We start from the raw sequence: 20,286 nt of genomic DNA, 5'->3' as shown, positions 1-20,286 counted from the left end.
GGGGGTTTGGGGGACTCATGGCAGAGCCCCCCATGCAGTGTGGGGCGGGGGGGGCAGCAGGGGGCAGCAGGATTGCCCCCCTGCCTGGTAGCACCCGGTGAGCACTGGGGCTTTATTTTAAAGTACTGAGCTGAGGCGGGCAGGGGCAGCCATGGGGGGGGTACTGAGGAAGGGAGCGGGGTTCAGGGAGCTGGCAGGGGTCAGGGACTGCACCCACTGGAGACTGCCTGAATCATCAAAGCTCTCCGAATCTTTTCCGAAGATTCGGAGAGCTTTGAATCGATTTGGACCTTTTAATTGGTCCCCTGATTCAATTTGTATTCAGAGATTCAGTCACCAAATCAGGCCAAATCTCCTCTGAATTGAATCACCACCTGACATCCCTAGTAAAAACTAGATTAAGTGAGAGGATGATTTGTCATAATACTTCTCTTATCCTGAACGTTAGTTCACTTTTCTTATTCCAATTTTTCAAGTACAGGAGTCAATAAAGTGTTCTGAACCTCCTAATTGGTGCCAAGCTTTTTTGCACATCTGAAGGAGTGTGTTTACTTCAGACTACTGTGGGTCAGTGTAAGTTATAGCCTGTGCCTTTGCACATCTTGAGACCCTCGTTTTCCAGAGATGCAATCAAAAGAATAATTTTAACAAGTCACATAGTCAGTTGACTTCCATGCTCAGTAAAGAAATGGACCTGATGCACTCATGTTAAATTTTCTCAACTGGACTTTTTGTATATGAGGCCAGATCCTCCTGTCATAAATTGCTGTAGTTCCAATGCCTTCAATGAGGCTAGATTGAATGAGGATATGGCCCCAAATTTTTTTGAACTTGCATATGATAGATACGGTTTGCATGTGCTCTTTTGAAGGAGGATATTTTAAAGGTTTTTTCAGCCTCCACTGATATGAAAACACCCTCCATATTCTAACACCCTAGAATACAGAAACAAACTATTATTCAATTGTCAATATTTTTTAAAAGGCACTATTTATGTAGGCCCTATATAATCACACATTGTTTTGTGTTCCCTCTGCTGGCTCCGCAGTTGACTAAACCATTATTCTCAGAGCACTGCTGTGCTGAGATCATCAGTGATGAATGATGGTGTGAAAACAAACAAGTTTTAGCATGAGAAGTCACTATATAATTTGACAGGGATGGTGTGTGCATCAAAACTTCCGCATTGATTTCAATCAAGGCAAAGGGGGAAAAAATCAGATTGAGTTAAAAAAAAAGGAAAAAAATAAATCAAATACTGCATCCACTGTCACAGTTTCATCCAAGAAGCAGAGGACTCTCAGTTCCCACTGAAGTCAATAGGGATTGAAGGGTCAATAGGAATTGAAGGCACTCAGCACATATCAGTATTGTGTCCTTTCTTCCTAAAGTTCATTAACACTGGTGAAACGTAATTCCTCAATTCAAACTTCTGGCAAGCCTTTAGAAGAAATGCTTTCTTTCTTAAAGTTTCAGATACTCTCTACCTCATCAACAGAAGGCTGAAGTATGAACTCTAATTCTCTCATCTATTAAGGCACTCTTCAACAAAAAACGTAAAATATCCATTTTAGAAAATCCCATTTTCCAAAGGGAAGCCTTTATTATACTCCATAAAGAAGTAAAGTAAGGGCACAAACAATTATTCCAGATAGAACACAGCACTTTCTTCCACTGCACGTCACTTCTAATGTTATCTAATATTACCTCTTGAAATGATTTTATATTACTTAGCATGAAATGAATGGGATTTATAAAACAGAAGAAATAGTCAAATGGATGCTGTGAAAAAATAAACAAACTATCAAATGGATTCTTTTTTTTCCCAATGGAAAAATAAGATGGCTTCTCTTTAATAGCTGAGGCTAGTGAATCCCTGATACGTCAATCAAATGACAGTGCTGTAACGTTCAGGTGATCTGTATGTTCTGTTTTACTGTTATGGTGTTGCCACACTTGCATCTCTAACTGGAACATGCTAAACGGAGTACAGAATGTTTGGTGCAGGAGGGAATAGTTTTACTTGATTCCAAGACAAGGTCTCCCCCCTTCTCCCCCCCCAATTATCATGGGGAAAACAGTCTTGACTTAGGATAGTGTCTCAGACCACTTGAGCTAGGAGTTAAGGAGTAGCTATGTAGGGACCTCAGCAGGGCCAGGGACAGTATCAGTGGCATTCAGATTCCTACTTCCTGCATCTCCTACCTGCCTGACTCCCCTCCCCTCCTGATAGGGAAGGAGGAATCTACCTGCTGCTGTTGCAGTCTCCAGCCAGCCAGGCTCCCTGCACAGTGGTTTGACTCTCAGCTGCTGTCGCAGGCATGGGGAGCTCCAGAGCTACTGCCTTGTCTTGCAGAGGAACCAGTGTGCTGCTCAGCTGGTCTCCCAGCAGAGCTGCTCCCTGCCATGTGGCCCAGAAGAGGCTCTGAGGCTCCCCCTGCAACCAGATCACCAGAGAAAGCAGTGGAAGTGGTGGAGTGGGCAATGGGATTGGGGTGGGGGAGAAGGTGGAGGGTGAGAAGGTGCGGGGGTCAGGCACCAGGAAGAGCTTCCTGTTCATCTCACCTGCCTCCCCTGCCTCTGTTCCCCCCCTGATTTTCTCTCTACTCCTGCTTTCCTCATTGCCTGCCCTCTTACCTGCCTTTGCCTTCCCCACTGCCTGCCCCTCTTACTCTGGGGGGAGAACAATTTAAGATGACTCTCCAATAATCAGATTCTAGACATGAAAAATTAATAACAAATTTATAATTTTCTATATCTAGAATCTAATTACTGGGGGGAGGGGTATCTTAAATTCGAAGTCATCTTGATTTTGGGTAAATTTGGATTTGGGTAAATACAGTATTATTTCTTCACTAGTTCTGTCCTGTTTTGGTTTCTCCTAATCCTCCATACAGAATGTGTGATGGAATCCATTCTTTGCTTAGGAATAGCGTTCCAAAATATAATAGCTAAACTCTACTTCTCTTTTCCTATGATAAATTTAGGCTAAATCGACAGACTTGGGAGTTAGTCTAGAGTTACCCTAGTGTAAATGGGCACATCTACATTTGCATTAATTAACTTTTCCTAATGTGCATTAAATTCAGTACCTCCAATATGAAGTACTAAATAAATGCACATTATGCTGTGCTAATGCACAGTAGCACAAATACACACTTTTTAGATGATGCTTAATGTGCAGTAACCTATTCTACTGTGTATTAGCATAGTAGCATGGTTTTTTATGCGCTACTTTAATGCACAATAGAATAGGCTACTGCACATTAAAGTGCTGGTGTAGAGGTGCCCACTGAGAACAGAATTTGGTCGTTTATTAACCTCCCCTTAATTCTGCTCCCATTAAAGTTGGTTTAAATCAGGGGTGTCAAAGATATGCCTCACAGGCTAGAATCAGCCCATGGTCCTATCCCATTTAGATCGCCAAGCTATTGGTAGGCTACCAGGGTTTGGGAGGGTGGGATCTGCAGCAGCATTTGGAGTCCCTGGGTCCCAATAGACATGGTGAATTGGGGACAGGGCAGCAAGTGAGGGCTGTGAAGATACAGCTCTAACTTGCTCTGCACCTGCCAGATATGGACTGCTGCCTCTGGATCTGTTGTGGCTGCTGCTGGACCCACGGATCCAGCCTGGGAGGAGCCCCATGGTCCAGACCTGGCAAAGGTCCCAGCATAAGTTTGACTCCCCTAGTCTAGATCATTGTAACTCTACTGAATTGAATAGAATTGCTTTTATTTTATATTACCTTAGTTGAGGTTCTAAGTCTTCACCCCATGTAGTTTTAAAGATAGCATCCCAGAAAAAAAATCTCTTAGAATAGTCAATGCTTTGAACCCCTTTATAGCAGCTTACATGTTTCATTTGGACATTTGAGGAGAAACATTCACCAAAGTTTTCATTCTCCATCCTTGGATATAGATGTAGCAGATTCTATAGAATGAGGCAAATGGTTTTTGTAAAAGTTAAGTAGGATGGGAAACACTGAGATCAAGTCCTCTCATAAGCCACATTCATGGCTCTAGGGGACAAGGAAAAAAAAGTTACATGTCACTGATGCCACAAGCCAAAACTGAACCTGTGCGCCAAAACGGAAATTGCTTTTTTTTTGTGCACTCCAAAAGTTCCAGCTGCCTTCTGTTCTGAGCTTTCCAGTTTCTGTTTGACAACTTCTCCAACGATGTGTTGTCAGTTCAACCTTTTGCAGTATATTGAAAATGTAGGGGCAGGGTAAAATAGAAAAACTTTCCAAAAAAGAGATTTATCTTGAAGTTAAATGCAAAATAACTAGAGAAAGAAATAGTGTAATGACTGTATTATTGAAATACTGGTGTCTATTAAAATAAATGCAAATCTGCTTCTTGAATTTTCTGTGACCAGTTCAGCTAATTTCTTTGCACTGTGGAATACATTGATTGTACACAAACTCAGACACTTTGCTGCAATATTTAGGTCTATTATGCATAGAATATGTGGTCCTATATAGTGTGCTCTTTATGTAAGAGTTACCTATATTATTCCCTCTTCACATAGTTATAAAACCTTCCTTGTAAAATTCTTGACTCCAGTATTCTGACAAACAAAAGGGCAATTTCTATGTCTAGGCCTATACAGAATTAATATCATACTTGAAGTGTAGGTGATATTTTGTAAAATATTGATATCTTAATAATACTGAGACAGAGTTTTCCTTAGGAGCAAAGCAAAAGGTGCCTACACATGAGTGTGGAGGCTGCTCCGACGTGCTGGAATTCCAGCAAATTGGAGCAAACTTGATTAATCGAGTCTGCTGGAGCATGGCAATTGCAGCACTCCAGCAGCCTCCTGCATCTCATATATCAGCATCCCCATGCTTAAAAAGGGTGACAAGGGCGCTTGATCTAAAGCTCATCAAATGAGCTTTAGTTCAAGCCCTCCCACTGCCATGTTTAAGTGCAGGGATGCTGATACACAAGACATGGTGGTGCTTTAATTAAAGCACTGCCCCCTTCTACCCTTGGAGCATGTGTAAAAGTGCCTAAAGATCATAATCCTGATCTTCATAGCATTATAGAAATTATATATATATAACCAACTTTTATATATTTCTATATTATATAGTATATCTATCTATCTATCTTTGGTTTTGATCCAAAATATATACATATGCACACGCACATGAATTATGCATGTATGTATATATATATATATATACACATAACATTTCCCCCCTCAGTATCCTTTATCTTCCAACCCCTTTGAGCCATTAGACTGAAAAATCCTTTTCCAATATGCAGGCCTCTACCTTACTTGACAACCATCCATCCTCTGAATCATGGTGTACGTGCAAAAGGTCTATGCGACCATCACACCAAGACCTTTAGTGGGTATACCTACATGAGCGTATGGAGGAGTGGAGGTTGCCCAAGACCTACCGTCCCCACTTTAGAACACTGAGACCGAGTCCAGACATTCAATGCCTCTATGGTTGTAGTTTCTACCAGAAAGCAACATATTAGAGCTGCTGCTGCCTGCCTAACACCTCAGCAAGAGTGCGTTTCTGTCAGGATGATGCCCCTTAGCCATAGGCGACGCGTGCCTCCTGAGGCTGGGGAGGGCATGGCAACTGCCTGCCAGTGGCTGCAGAGGTGTTGGCAGTGGGGGGGTCCCCATGCGACTGGGGGTCTTCCTGTAGTCAGATGCTGAGCTGAGAGGAAGTGCCGGCGGCACTTCTGGGGGGCGGGGGGAGGGCGGAGGGAGAGGGAGCACCAGCACTCTGCCTGCCCCCACCCCGTCCACTGCCTAAGCCGAAAGTGCTCACTTTCGGGCGGGGGGGGAAACCAGCGCTCTCAGGGGGCACATGTGCACCCCCAATGTGTTGCCTATGCCCTTAGCCTTTCTTCAACGTAGAAGTACCCACAAGGCAGTTGGGGCTAGGATTTTGAGGAACCCTATACTTGCCTTACTCTGGAGGTTGCAACATTGTGGTATTTTATAGGCACTATCCTGCCAGGAGTAGTACCATGTTGCAACCTAGCTCTCCAGTCAGATGCAGTTTGCAGTCATACCTAGGACCTGGGCCTCTACCAAGCTGCAGGGAAATCTGTCTAGATTTGAGGCTCCAGATTACAGTAATTCTTTTAGCTGTCCACTCTACAGAAGTCCTGTGATTGTTCATGTGGACAGTATAAGGTATAGCTAAAGCTATTCTAATTGATAACTACTAAAAGGTGCTGGGCTATGTAGGTCTTTAATTGGAATGGAGTTTCAGTATTTCTAAGTACATCCTTAGGATTTTACCTGATGCCAGTAGGTGGAAGAACTAGTGTCCACTTAGTGAAGTGAGTCATGCTGCCCCACTGATAGAGTGCTAGGGTGGGGCAGTGAGTGATGCCAACTCAAATTTCCAAGCATTAAAAGGACTGCTCACGCAAATAGTTACCCTAACTTTGCTGGGAGTAAAATTACCATACTTTCTCTTGTAGAATAAGAAGAGCTACAGAATTTTAATTATGAAGGAAAAACTGCTAACCTAGATGAGTATAAAGTAAATGTGAGTACAGTAGCTATTCAGTTAGGTTATTGGTTAGAGAACATTTTTAAAGCATCTGTTTTGGAGAAAACAGGGATTTCCTAAACATAAATAAACCACTGGAAACTGTGAGCTGATTGAAGATTTGAATGAAATTGGAATTAGGGTTAATTTAGATGTTTCAACAACAACAACAACCCTTAAAGCTACAGGACCCAACACTTTTATAAGTGTGTCATTCTTGATTTATAAATGAATAATTCTAAGGAGTGTAATTTCCTGGCTCTTGTCACTAGTGATACAAAATATACTGTTTTGGGGGAAAGGCATTGTGCACCTATTATGTTTGTAATAACATTCTGGTATGTATTAAAATTAGTATACTAGTTAAAATCCCCTTTATGGTTTTTTAAATTTGTCTTTTTTATCTTGTTTTCAGTAGCTTATGGAGCATAGTGTGATAGTGTGCTGAAGAAATTAGTGTTTTCCCTACTTCAGCATTTCTAACAAAAAAAATGAATGTTAGAAACCTTCGTTTATTCACACTTCCTAATCATAATCCCCTCGGTTTCCCTGTCAGCACCTTTTTTGGTATTTCTCTGGACACCTCTATCTAATATCTCCAGAGGTTATTTTACAGAGTAACCTTTGACAAGATCTATTACTTACTACTTACTGCTTTTAACAAGGTGAAAAGAGGTCAGCTTCAATAAAAGGCAGCATTATTAGGGGGCTGCTGCTGGAGCTCTTTGTGGCTTGTCTATCTTTTGTGGCAGGCCTGAGTACAGTATATTCAAAAGCACGCTATAGTGAAAGGAAAATACACTTGTTCAGGTATGATTTCTCTGACCCTGGGAAAGTGGCTACTATTTGCACAGCTATTGCTCCAGGTTGTTTCTCTTAATAGGTCACACACCACTCTGGTTCCCACTGGACTCTATAGGAGTTTTGCCTTCCATTTCAGTGGGAGCAGGATTGGGCCCTTGTTGTATGGTCCATTTAATTTTGCTTTATAAGCAATGCGGCCTTTGGCTTCAGCAGCTTCACTTCCCCAGCTATAAAAACAAATTTTATTATTGTTGAGAATATTCAGAGGTTCTTCTTTTTTTATTAATCCTTTATATATCATTGCAAAAACAAAAAATGCAAGTGGACTGGATTTTTTTTGCACTGAATTAATGATACAGAATGTATCTTTTCATGATCTTGAAATGTAACAGTTTCAAAGTTTCATTCACGATGGTATTCAGTACAAAATATGGTAATTCTAATAATCTATTAGGACCAAGTTGGGATGGAAAATATTTTAAATGAAAAGTGGGAGGAGAATGTTTCTTTCAAAAACTAAAATAATTAATAATGAGTAAATAATTCTCCAAAAGGTTTAGAGTTGAGTCCAGATAACTCTAAATTAGGATGTTTAAACCTGGCTAGGATGTAACCACACACTTTCTGTTAAAATTAATGAAAGGTCTGTTTAGACTGATTTAAAAATGTCAATGTTGGTTTTATCAGTAGAGAAAGATGATTTGTAAGTATATTCCTATCAGTTAATGATCACATTTTGCTCCTGGCTCTTAAAATGTTTTTCCATTATCATGTGCGTTAAATGTTAGTGTACCTTTCATATATGAAGAGCTGAGAAATGGAGAAATACAAAATGGCTGAAGGTTAATTAATAGTCATCAAAATACTCTTCCTCATTTGCAGAAACAGAAAACAGATCTGAACTGATGTTAAACCAACTTCCACTTCCAATCCAGATTCTTTAACCAACTATTTATAACATACATCCTCTAGAAGTAGAATACAAAACCTCTCTCAGGTGAACTGGATTTAAAAGTTGAACCAAAAATGAACATATTAGTACATGTAGCTAACTCAGATCTATTTGCAGAAATAGGTCATAGAAATCATAAGTGTACCCTAATATGAAGGGAAAAGCTGTTTGCTGTGGCCAGCAAATATATATGAGGATGGACATTTTTTTCCCCTTCTATATCATAATGATTCTTAATGTTTCTCTCCCAAGTCAGCAGCCTCCTAAAATTTCATTCAGTAAGAATGTACATGTAGAAGGATCTTACAGGGTCTTCTGGCAGGGAACAAGATTACTTTGTTCAAGGTTAGGATTGGGGTGTGTGAAAGAATCTTTTTCATGAAGCCCAGAGACTTTTTGTTAGGAGATAAAATGAAGCCTAAAGTCTGGACTCTGTTTTTAATCCACCCCTGTTTTAAATCTAATTGTTGTAGCATTTTTTATTGCTAAAACTACTGTCCTAAGTTAATGTAGCCTTCATATTGGGATTTGTGCTCTTTAACCTATCAAATTCTGTCCTTATAGAAGAGGTGACATATAGGGTCAGACCAGTGGTCTATCTATTGCAGTATTCTGCCTCCAACAGTGGCAAGTAGTAAAAGCTTTAGAGGGAGAGTATACTAATGTGCAGGTCTTGAGTGATACAACTTTTATTGTTCAGCAGCTGAATCTCCAAATCTGAATCAAATCGGGAGACCAATAAAAATATCCGAATCAATCTAAAGCCTCAGAGAAGATTTGGAGATTTGGAGATTTGGGCAGTCCCCACTCGTCTCCAGGGGGGGGCTCACCCTCTGGGGGGAGGGACTGAAAAAAACCTTGACTGAACTCCCTCTACTCCTTTCCCTCCTCCCATTCTGAAAACAGTGACCGGCCGGGAGCTCTGCAGACACAAGTTACAGAAGACACTACATTTTGAAATATCTTTATCTGATTCCTCATGCAATGAGGGGTCAGATTTTCACCTGGTTGGCCATTTTTAAAACTGTTTGCAGCCAGGCACTTGTGTTTGGTCACAGCTATAAACTGCTTTCTGTGGCTGGATTAGGTGGAAATTGTCACTTCTGTTTGCACCCTTAATGTACTGCCATGACAAATATATTTAATAAAGAGTTAATGAAAGCTGTCACCAACATATAGGGAAATTCTGTGTGCCGAGCGATTGCAGGAAAGGGTTATAGAGCCAGTACTGTTGGACTGCTTTGCATCCAGAAGAAAGAGATCTCGCACTTGTGTGTAATTCTGGTTCCTTGCTGTCTTTCAAAAGATCAGTGATGAGCAGTGCTCATTTTTAGTGTTGGTTATAGTAGAAGCCTCTTATTTAACATGTTTTTTAAATCCATGTTAGGATGAGAGTTTGTGCATATTTCATAATTTGCACCAGACAAGGCAGAAGGCTCTAGCACTGCCGGCAAACTATGGTTTAAAAACAAACTCCTACTTTTATCACTTCTTTCAGCCAAGATCTAGGTGGCACCCAGCCTTGCATCAAACCCACAATCTGCTGTCTGAAAAAAAATCTCATGTAAACCACTAAACCTTCCATTAACAGAGGATGATTGTGAAGCCATAAATACAGAGAAAATGAGTACCTGGACCAGAATTTAGGGGAGTTTTGAAAAATGGCATAGTGAATTTACTTGGGAATGGGGAACTGGAAAGAAGATGAATTTCCTGGGTTGTAATTTTTTTACGTGAGTCTATTCCGGGAATCAGAATAAATGTTATGTTTAAAGATGTATTTTAACATTTCCTTTAAGGTACATAATGTGAAATAGAAAGGCAAACGAATGACATAATATGTTCACGTCTGCCATATACTTTTGAAAGTGTCTAGTTTCCTCAACTTGTACATGTCTCCTTTTTTTGCATAGTTGTATGATATGGGCATACCTGACTAGACCTGCACATGCAGTTTGTGGTGCTTCAAATTGGTTTGAGGTGCCACAAAACACATGTGATACATGTGTAACTGTTCGCTGAATTGTTGATTTGAAGTGCAAGTTTTTTTTACACTGAGAGATCCTGGTGTCAAACAAAAAAAAAATTGCTGCTGAAAAAAGCAGTGCAGCACATGTGGAAGCGGCATGAGCCATCAGAAACAGCCTGGCCAGCCAGAGCCATGCTGCTATTTGGTGCCACTGCTGCTCCAGGAGGCCCCTAGGACCTCAGATAAGGTTGCTGGGGCCAGTACAGTTGCCTGGCCCTTGCCTCTCCTGTCCTACCTAAGGCAATTTGCTGCATGCTGGAGCATGCATGCAGGGGCATACCTGGGGACAAAGAGCAGTGGCACTTATTTGTGCCGTTGTTCTTCGTCCCTCAGGAAACATGCACCCCTGCACACGTGCGCTCATTAGGACATGGCCTATGAGAGTATTTTTTGCAAAGCGGTTACAGAACTCCCAGTCCACTCATGTCTTGCTTTCAGTATACGTTTACTGCAATTTAGGAAATACAAACTAATTGTGCCTAGCTTTGAAGTCAGTCAAAATCGTATGTTCAAAATACTGAATTGAAATGGAAATGGAACAAGTCTGTTTACAGCTGGCAAATCACGGCTCTGTACTGATGCTGAGAACAGCCCAGTGCCAGGCGAGTGCACAGTTGTTGCTTCTCCTACAAATTCTATCAATCCTGACTTAGCAGGATATCTCCTCAATTGCTTGTGGGAAAAGGAGAAGAGCCATCACCAGGACCATTACCTGCCTCTGTGATGGCCAAATTTTTCTTTCTTCCATGTCAACCATTGTTTACCAAGAAGGGCCATTGTTTAATCAAATAAGAATACCCTCTTGGTAGGTGACTGTTTTTCTACATTGGCAGTAAAAGCAGGAAACCATTCTAAGGCAAAAATACCTCTGAAGTACTGGGAGAGGTTAAACTAATACAAACATTTCTCAGGGTTCAGGCTCCCCTGAGCCTAGGGAAGGCTTTCTCTTGTCCCCTCTGTATTCCTAAGCAGTTGTATTACTGGCAGGACACCTGAAAGGAAGTGGAAAGTTAATTTGTGTCTGTAGAAGACAGTGGAACAACTCCATTCTTCCGCTAACCATACCCCACATAAAACTGCAGATAAAAATAAAGGGAAAAACAAACGAACAAAGAAACCCTTCGGGTGCAGGGGTGGAGAGGAGGCCAGGAGAAGAAATTTCAGGATCAGTGATGTCTTGAACCTCTCCCATCTCACTAGGAAGAAGTCCACCCATCATTAATATTGAGTATGTTGAAACTTCCTTCATAGTCAGCTAAAGGTACTGAGACAATTTGGGTTTCCTATACCAAAGGCACAAGTTGGTTAAAGGGAATGTGTAACCTAGGGAAAGTGTTGTGGATTTGAGAGATGAAAGATGATACATTTTTTCACTGCAAAGAGTGAAGTGTTGTTTATACTGTAAGATTAAATTTTGCTTATCATAAAAGTATGTGATCATCCTGAAATAAACATCTATTAATTTTAAAGTGATTTTTTTCTCTATTTGTGTAGGGTTTTTTATTTTCATTTTTTGTTTTTGTTTTTTTTAATTTAGTAGTGAATTGCTCTGGTGTTAAATTGTTGTTTGCCTCTGTTTCTGCAGTTGTGCTGGAACTGAGCACTACACTAGGGTATTTGTAATTTCTGTGTTTCCAAGGCCTTGGAAAAAACACTTGTGTGAAAATGAAAACAAGGTGGGTAATGAAGGTTAAAATTATTTGTACAAATCGCATGAATTGGAAAAATGATTTTCACTCAGCAACTCTAACATGCAAATTAAGGCAACAATGAGCACATCATGGGTGTTGGGATGGGATTTACTTTCCAAGCAGAGTTCAGCAACCTTAATGAATCTTTGTGCTTTATTCTTTCTTATATGTAATATCAGTTTGCTTCATTTCAGCAGGGTTTCTTTTTCATTTGTGCTTTGTCTCAAAGAATTAAATATGCATGTACTTGTAATCTGATATGCCCTATCCAGCAAAAATCAATGTTTATCGTCCTTGTTAGCTTGGCTTCTTAAGAGTGATTGCAGGCTCCAGTGTATGGGTTCCTGTTTCATTTGCATTTCCTAACATCTTTAAAACATACCCATGATCCCTGCCTCACATCTACATAAGCAGTGTTTTCATTTAGCCACTCTTACAGGTTTGTTTGGAAATTACAAGACACCAAGTGAAATTTGCCCTCCAAGGGGACTGGTTTATCAGTCCATTTTATGTTGAAAAATAATTTTTTTCAGGTTTGGAAGGAAGAATTTATATTCTTTTGTGCAAAGTATGACCAATACAAGCATAATCTGAATGATACTTAGCTAAAAACTGAATTATTTATTTCAGTTATTTCTTCGTGTGTGTAAGATGTCCTGCCTTCCTTATGAAAAGTCATTCACACAGATTTAGAGGGTTTTTAATCAACTAAGTTGTTTGCAGATGATGAAAGGAAACCCAGTTACTTTTTCATTCCATCCAGTTGTTATTTTTGTGCACACATTCACCAGTAGAGGCTGCTGCCACCACATTCTTCACTTAATAAATGGGCATACATGGCAATGGAATTCATTGACAGAGGAAAGTTAGAAGTGGGGCTAGACTTAAGTGAACCAGGGTCTCTTGCTTGCCTAGAGAAGAGCTTTGCCAGCTGAGCTAAAGAAACAGTTTTACTAGTTCCCTGTCATATAGTGAACCTTTGTAAAGAGATCACTCACAACACCTGAAAGACACTAAAATATGTGTGTACATCAAATAGAGTCATTTGATTTCAGGTCTGAAATTTATCAGTTTAACATTGAAAACCATTTTTAATCAAAGAAAATATATATTCATTAAGATAAGTTTAGGCATTTGCCCCATGTCAGATTTAGGTATTTAGGATTTCTGTCCTGGAATTTAGTCCAAACCAAGATCTTTAATGTATCAGTTTCTTGCCTATTATCTCCATGCCTTTGATTCTACACAGACTATTTGGTAAGTACAATTAAAGCAACATGGGATAATGAGAGAGGGAAAAGTTAAGTACAGGCATCAGTCATTCCAGGATCAAAACATAAGGTTATTAAATTATCGTATCCCTTTTTAAATTTATCCTTGCCATGAAAAATAATGAACATGCTAAAATGTAGTCTAACAACAACATTAGGAGTATATTTTTTATACAGTAACAGCATGTCACAAATGGCAGCGATCATGCAGTACAAGCGTATGAGCTCTATTTTTCAGGGCTACATAGAGTTTTATCAGCAAGACTTAAATCTTAGGCTTGTTCTCTCATCATGGTAGTAAATCATTCTTAAATCTTACAGAGAAGCTCTATGAATTCTGCTGACTATCAATGCAAAGCTAAGTCCAACAGCATTGATTTATTTAAGTATAGGTTTATGCCTTTTAAGAGCTTACCATCTGCTTAAATTGTGTTTACTATATGTAAGGAGTCAGCATTTTACTGATGAAGTATAGAAAAATGATAGCCTCACTTATTCTTTAAGTGACACCTGTTTAAGAATAATTTGTTAATTACTACTTGTAGGTTGATTCTTGTTTCTTTTAAATTAACAGGTTTAGTTAATATCACATACTTATTTAGTGAAAAGCTACTCACTTTAATTCAACAGAAATAACTCTTGATTACCTGCTACGGTTATTGTAGCCTGCTTGTGGTAGCCAACTCTTTGAGGGGGTAAAAAAGGCTGTGTCATCAACTAGTACACATGGCTCCATTTCAGGTCAGTGGTGCTTATAGGAGTTTGCTCCAAAGGATTTGGTTCAATGAAGTCTAGCATGATATTCAATAACCAAACCTCTAATACTGGGAAGCCCTCTTCTCTGAAACTCACTGGGGGCATCTGCACAAGATTATTTACTGTGGAGTTGCCTAATTAGCTCTGCAGTAGTGTCACTGTCTACATGTGTGGAGCTATTAGGCAGAAGTAACCTAATTAACTCTGCCATAGGTTAGTACTGCCAGACGCAAGTACTATATTATGGAAGCATTATTTACCTGTGCAGAGGGTGACTGGGGCTGGCTGGTGCATGAGGGTGCTATAGTGTGGGTGCTGCCTGCTAGTGAGCCCTGCACTGTAGCACCCTTGTGCCCTAGCCACCCTCCTGCAGCATGTTGAGCTGGGGTAGAGCAGCTCCAGGCTTGCAGGCTGACCCCCCAGGCTCCTTGTCAGCCAGGGCTGTCAACCAGCGTGGCTCAATGTGCTGCAGTCTTGCACACACATGTAAATGCTGCACCTGGGAGCAATAAACTCTAGTGTGAACTGTGCTGGAATTTATTCAGGTGCATTAATTGTACGTGTAGATGTGCCCACTGAGTGCAATGCAAGTTCTGCACAAGGAGATCTGGCAGAAGTAGGTGTGTATGCATGGTGCAGCAGCTGGCATACTATAGGAGCCTGAACCCTAATCTGGAAGTTGAACCCTTGTAATTTTTTTGCCTTTGAATGTTAATGGATGATTCATATTGAAATTGATATAACAAATTTCCCTAGTGTCCTAATTAGAGCCTAGTATTTTTGGTGAAGTAATACAATGCTCCATATTTTATTTCTATGTATTGGATGCACAGCAAATGTGTTTAATCTGTTTGAACACACAGTAAAATGATGTACATATGTTTTGTGTTACTGTTAATGTTTTCTTAGCATATGTTACAATCTGTCAGGTGAATATAAAGAACCAGGCACCTGATGCTTCCATCTTTACTCTTGTGAATAGTCTTTACCTATGTGATTAGCTGTACTTCGAAGTCATTGGCAGGCACTGATTTTTTCAGTGGTGTTAATTATCTCATAACTTTGACTGAAGTCAGCCAGAGTTGTAAGGGTTCAGCACCTCTGAAAATCAGACCCAGTATTTATACAGTTGAGCTTAAATATTGTAATAGCCAAGCTTATAGTAGAATTTCTACTTTATAGTACTTTCTACTCATAGTAGAATATCATTAAATTGTAATGTAATATGGGGAAGTTTTTGTTCTGTAATTTATTAATACATTAGCTAGTTTTTCTTTGCACTGGGTATCAGCATAAACTCAGGAATTTTCTCCTACAAATAGCAATAATACAGGTATTTCATAGCAGTGCCTGCTAACTTTATAGCAATGCCCTCAGTGCATTGAAGAAAATGTGTAAGAGGCGCTGCAATGCAGAAAAGGAATTCTATGACATGAGGATTCCATATTTCTAAAATTTAACTGGTTCTTTTGTAAGAGAAGTATTTACAGAACTGTAGGTAGCATTAAAAACAACAGGCACACAAATTAAATTACTATCACCTCCTGCAGATTCTTCCCTCCTGCACTCTTTCCTTTAAATACCAGGTAGATCGCTGCATCTTTCCTTTCAGAAAATGTTTGTGGTTATCTTTTGTACTAGAGTTTGTTGACTTTTAATGGTCCAGAAGTTAGAAATGCATAGCTTCCCCTAGGTACATGGTTTTTAATGCCAGCTCAGCATGTCTGAAGTACTTTACATATGCCTGCCGCTTCTTCAGCAGCTCCACACTAAGACTAAAACTGCATTTTGGCAATCTTACAGGGTTTGGGAGGTCAATGACCGACTTCAGCTTCCTCTCTAAATGTTCTCTGAATACCACCTATTCTGTCAGAATCCAGAAAAGAACCCACTGTGACAATTTTCCCTTTCTGTTTTTTCATGTTGAAGATATTGTGGTGATATCATGCATTCAAAACTATGGCTTGTGCAACCCTACTGCCTAGTGGTAGTCATTTTAAATCCAAACATATCTTGTTTTTTGGGTTTCTTTGTGACAGCCTGCATTTGCTCACTCGTCTCAAAGATTTTATTGTGTATCGCCACTATTTGGTCACATTTCTCCAGCATACTGTTATTCCTTATCACTACTGGTGAAATGATATTGCAGCTGTCTCCTTAATCCAGTTTGAATCAAATTGGTTGTTGATCCATTAGCATGGTCCCAAGCAGTTCCATTTCTCACATCCTTGCCATAGTTGCCAATAGGTGGACTTTTTCCTTTGGCTTTTTATATTACTAGCACTGAGTACCTGGCTGATCTGCCTCTGTCCTGCTTTCTAGGTTATGTTAGCTTGCCCTGTGTGTTTATGTTAAACTTGTTGCTGTCATTGTTTCTCTGACACTTGATCTGCCTTTGTTATTGGGACCACTTCTCTATCTCTTTCTGTTTTCTTTTTTTCTGCAATATGAAATCTTGTATCTGACAAACCATTTCTAATTAGTGAGTGTTATGTTTCCTGTGAGTGATGAAGTTCTCAGTTCTAGCTACTTCAGTGTAAAGTAGAAGCAAAATTATGCCTGGATCTTAGCATGTGAGAAGTCTCAGTCAAGTCAGCAGAACTATTTACTCTGTTAAGTACCTCATCAGATTGGGGTATTACTGGGTGCATCAACATGTTCAATTAATGTGCTTCAATTTTCTGTGCAGAAAATTCAGGCTCATTAAAATGCTCCCTGGTACACATCTTCACATGCACCCCATCAGAAGCAAATTGAGCCCAACAGAGGCAGCCTAGTCCTGAACTGGTCCTGCCCTGCTCTTCCACCCCTGCAGCAGCCAGGGGGAGCTCTAGGCTCCCCCAGTTGCCAGCCTTAGGCTGACAGGGGGCGCAGAGGATTAGCCCTGAGTTTTGGAGGGTAGGGGAGAGCTGTCCTGGCTTGCCGGGCAGCTCTGTCCCAGCCAGAGGAGATCAGGCTGGCCCCGAGTGGGTGGGAAGGTGTCCCGGCTGGGTCGGTAGCTGCCTCCCAGCCACATGGAGATTGGGATGGGTCCCAATCCCAATCTCCATGTGGCTGGCAGGCCATGCCATGCCAAGCCAAGACATCTCTTCCCACCCCCTGTAGCTGCTTGCTACCTAGGCTGACTAGGAGCAATTCTCTCCCAGTTTGTGTCTACATGTGCAGTAAGGTGCATTAGTTAATGTACCATGTTTCTAGTACCTGTATCTACAGGTACTAGAAAAATGGCACATTAGACTAATATACTCTGTGGTAATTGCTGTGCATATGTAGATGGTGACACTTTACTGCATGTTAGATTAGTTTAATGCGCAGTAAGCATCTCATGTAGACACAACCAATGACTACTCAAGGTGTGAGGCAACGGTGAATTTCAGAGAGGCTCCTTGGAGGCTGAAGAAACAAAGTAACCAAGCAACCATTCAACTGATATAAATTAGCAATAATTCTTAAAGTTATACTGACTACATTCCATATCTCTTTCAGTATAGTTAGTCCTTAGAAGATAGTCAAAAGAGCCACTTCTATAAACCCTTAAATTCGTTACTTCAAAATCTATTAAGTTTTATATGGTGCAAACAAAAGTTTTTTGTAGTCACCAGGGCTGGATTAACCCTTTAATGGGCTCTAGGCAAACAAACTCGTGGGCCCCTGTTTAATACTGTATATTTATATTACTTTTTTCACTCAATAATTATAATATGTAAAATAAACACAACTGTGCCCCTTCTTCATTTATGGCTGTGGCATGTACCTAGTTTGCCTATGTGTTAATTTGTCCCTGGTGGTCACAGCTTTTTGTTTTAATCTGTTCTGGTACTGATGCCACCATTGGCCTGATAAAGTCACTCATGTCCTGTTAGTATAATGAAGATAGCACTTTACTTAGATTGAGGGTTAATATGTGAAAAGTGAATTGCAGTTTGCTGTTCAATTCATAGCATTATTTTGTTTTTAGATCCTCTTAATGCCTTTTGTGTTTTCTAGATGATTAAATTATTTCTAAATTTAGATATATCTTGTATTTGCAAAATACTAAAACTCATTGCAGGTTCAGAGCCAATAACATCATTACCTTTCAATAAGATCTTGCTTGGAAAGAACATTTCTTCCATGTAAGACTAGGCTTTGTAATGGTATTGAACATTTGGAACTTAGAATTCATTTTAAATCAAGACAGTGTCAAAGTAGGAAAATCAATTGACTGAAAACAAATTATAGTTTTTTCTCTCTTCCTTTTCCTTTTTTATGGATAAGTTGTGCTTTTGATACTCTTTACTACTGTTGCTTTCAGTGGGTTTCCTCTTTTAGTTTTAAAACATTAAAAAGCATTGTTGCTACAAAAGCTGCCCATAATATCACCAGGCCTTTCACTGATTGTATTGATTTCAAGACTTTATTTCCTTTATTTTTAACAAAGGATATTGCTGTCCATTTGGTACAAAGAAGAGGGAAAAGTACATGGTTATATACATTAAAGATGAATGTAATTTTTGTCAGGAAAATACAAATATTCCCGCATGTTGAAGCGATATATTTCCAGAGAGAAACCAGACCAGGAGAGCTTTCAAAATTCCAAATCTGTTTTATGTGGTATACAAGAGACTGCCGTCATCACCCAGATGCAGGAAATAGCGGTGCTGGGCTTAAGGGGGACAAAGTAAACTTGACAATAGTCTGAAAAGAAAAATAAACAATTGAACTAACCATTTTTATTTCTTGTTTCTTCTCTTACTTTAACAGTAACATTCACCTTGATTTACTAGAGTTCTGCAAAACATCTGCATCAGTCCTTAGACTTTCTTGAGTTTATTCGCTGAGGTTCAAAGTTCTATATATCCTATGTAGTAATATAACAATGGGTGGGTAAGTGAGATACAAGCCCTGGGCACTGCCTAAAGTGTGTGTGTGTGGAGGGGGGGGCGGGGGCTGTTGCACTGGAATTGACCAGGGGCCAGGGCAGCCTCACCTTCATGTCACAGCAGTGAACCTCCAGCCACTGCTCCTGCACCCTGCACCACCACCTCAGGGTGCAGAACTGGCCAGTTATGCCTCTGATGCCATGTGCATAGATGATTTTACATATCCATTCATGGTCCATTCCTTTGCAGTTATCTCTACCTATATCAGAGCTGGCCTCCTCCTTGCTTAACAAAGTCCCAGGATGATTTTTTCTGCCTGTCTATGTTTTCCTGGCCCCTGGCAGACGTTACAATTCAGACACATTTAACCTGTTAATTGTGCCATAAATAGTAACCTTGCCATATGTTCAAGGAATTAATGACATGACAAAACAGAAAACCAGCCACAAAAACATTCCACAAAACATGTATAATGTTTTTGTGGCTGGTTTTCATTATGCCTTAAATTGAATATGTGTAGCATAAGCAGAGTGGGCACAAGACACTGGTTTAGTTGCACGGTTTAGACTGGCAAACAGCTGATTGTCCCAGCCCTGGGACCATGCTGGGTCTTGAGCCAGCCCTAGTGCAGTCCTAGGCTGGGACCTACAATTACTGGTACCAGCACCAGGACTGTGCTACAGTCTGACTCCAGTGTGTTCCTGAGGTTGGGACAGACAATCAGCTGATTGTTGAACCCAACCCTGGGACAGTATGGGAGACTTGAATGTTCCCATTGCAGTCCCGGGGCTGGGACCGACTGTCAGCTGATTGTTGGTGCAGGTCTCCAGGCTGTTCGAATTTAGCTCGTCTGTGGGAATCTGGCTTTCATCTTGCTGATACAGTGGCAGCCTGGGATCCTGGTCTCTGTCTGCACTGGCAGGTAGTAATGGTGCCACTTGGAGCTGATCCCTGATCCCTAAATCATGTTTCCTGCTATTTACATGTGTCATGGCAGTAGGCTTGGTTGTTTGGATCGAGGATCAGATTCCATCATGCCATTAAATGAACATGTGCCTGTGGCCTCTTTCTAATCTTACCTCTCCTCATTTGGGCCTCAGGGCTTCTGAGGTGTTCAGTGGGGGTCGAGAGGGAATAATGCTCTTAGAGAATGGAGTTTGAACTCAGCCCTCTAAAATGACCTGCCTGGTTACTCTATTCTAACCCGAAGAAGTGAGCTAAAGGGTTCACTTTGCAAAATCCTCTTACAAAACAAAGGCCTTGCAAAACCTCTTCTGCTTATCTTCATTTATCACTCAGGACAGATTTCTAAATGGCTTTAAACAAGTCTCAGCAATTTACTTCCTCCAACTCCTTACTTTTAGCTCTTCTTTTAACACCCACTTGTTT

At 40.4% G+C, this 20,286-nt stretch overlaps 1 protein-coding gene across 5 annotated transcripts in view; it reads left to right on the top strand.

Moving 5' to 3' along the window:
• Positions 1-20,286, top strand: part of LOC102386674 (cyclic AMP-responsive element-binding protein 5-like) — a 120,509-nt gene that overhangs the window by 10,571 nt on the left and 89,652 nt on the right. Inside the window, exon 1 of one of the 5 annotated variants that reach the window (XM_006026466.2) lies at positions 11,561-11,578. The exons of 1 other annotated variant lie outside the window; for it this stretch is intronic. Coding sequence is in view for 1 of the 4 variants with exons in the window: in XM_006026463.2 (XP_006026525.1) it covers positions 14,006-14,020 (15 nt within the window). In the remaining 3 variants the exon portion in view is untranslated. Of the gene's footprint in view, positions 1-11,560; positions 11,579-13,234; positions 13,266-13,994; positions 14,021-14,609; positions 14,656-20,286 lie in introns of those variants that run through there. 3 more of the 5 variants (XM_006026465.2, XM_006026463.2, XM_006026464.2) reach the window with 3 other exon arrangements.

Source organism: Alligator sinensis, unplaced genomic scaffold (assembly GCF_000455745.1).
Source record: "Alligator sinensis unplaced genomic scaffold, ASM45574v1 scaffold29_2, whole genome shotgun sequence".
In the NCBI taxonomy this organism is placed as follows: domain Eukaryota; kingdom Metazoa; phylum Chordata; order Crocodylia; family Alligatoridae; genus Alligator; species Alligator sinensis.
This window is presented reverse-complemented; position numbering and strand designations above follow the sequence as displayed.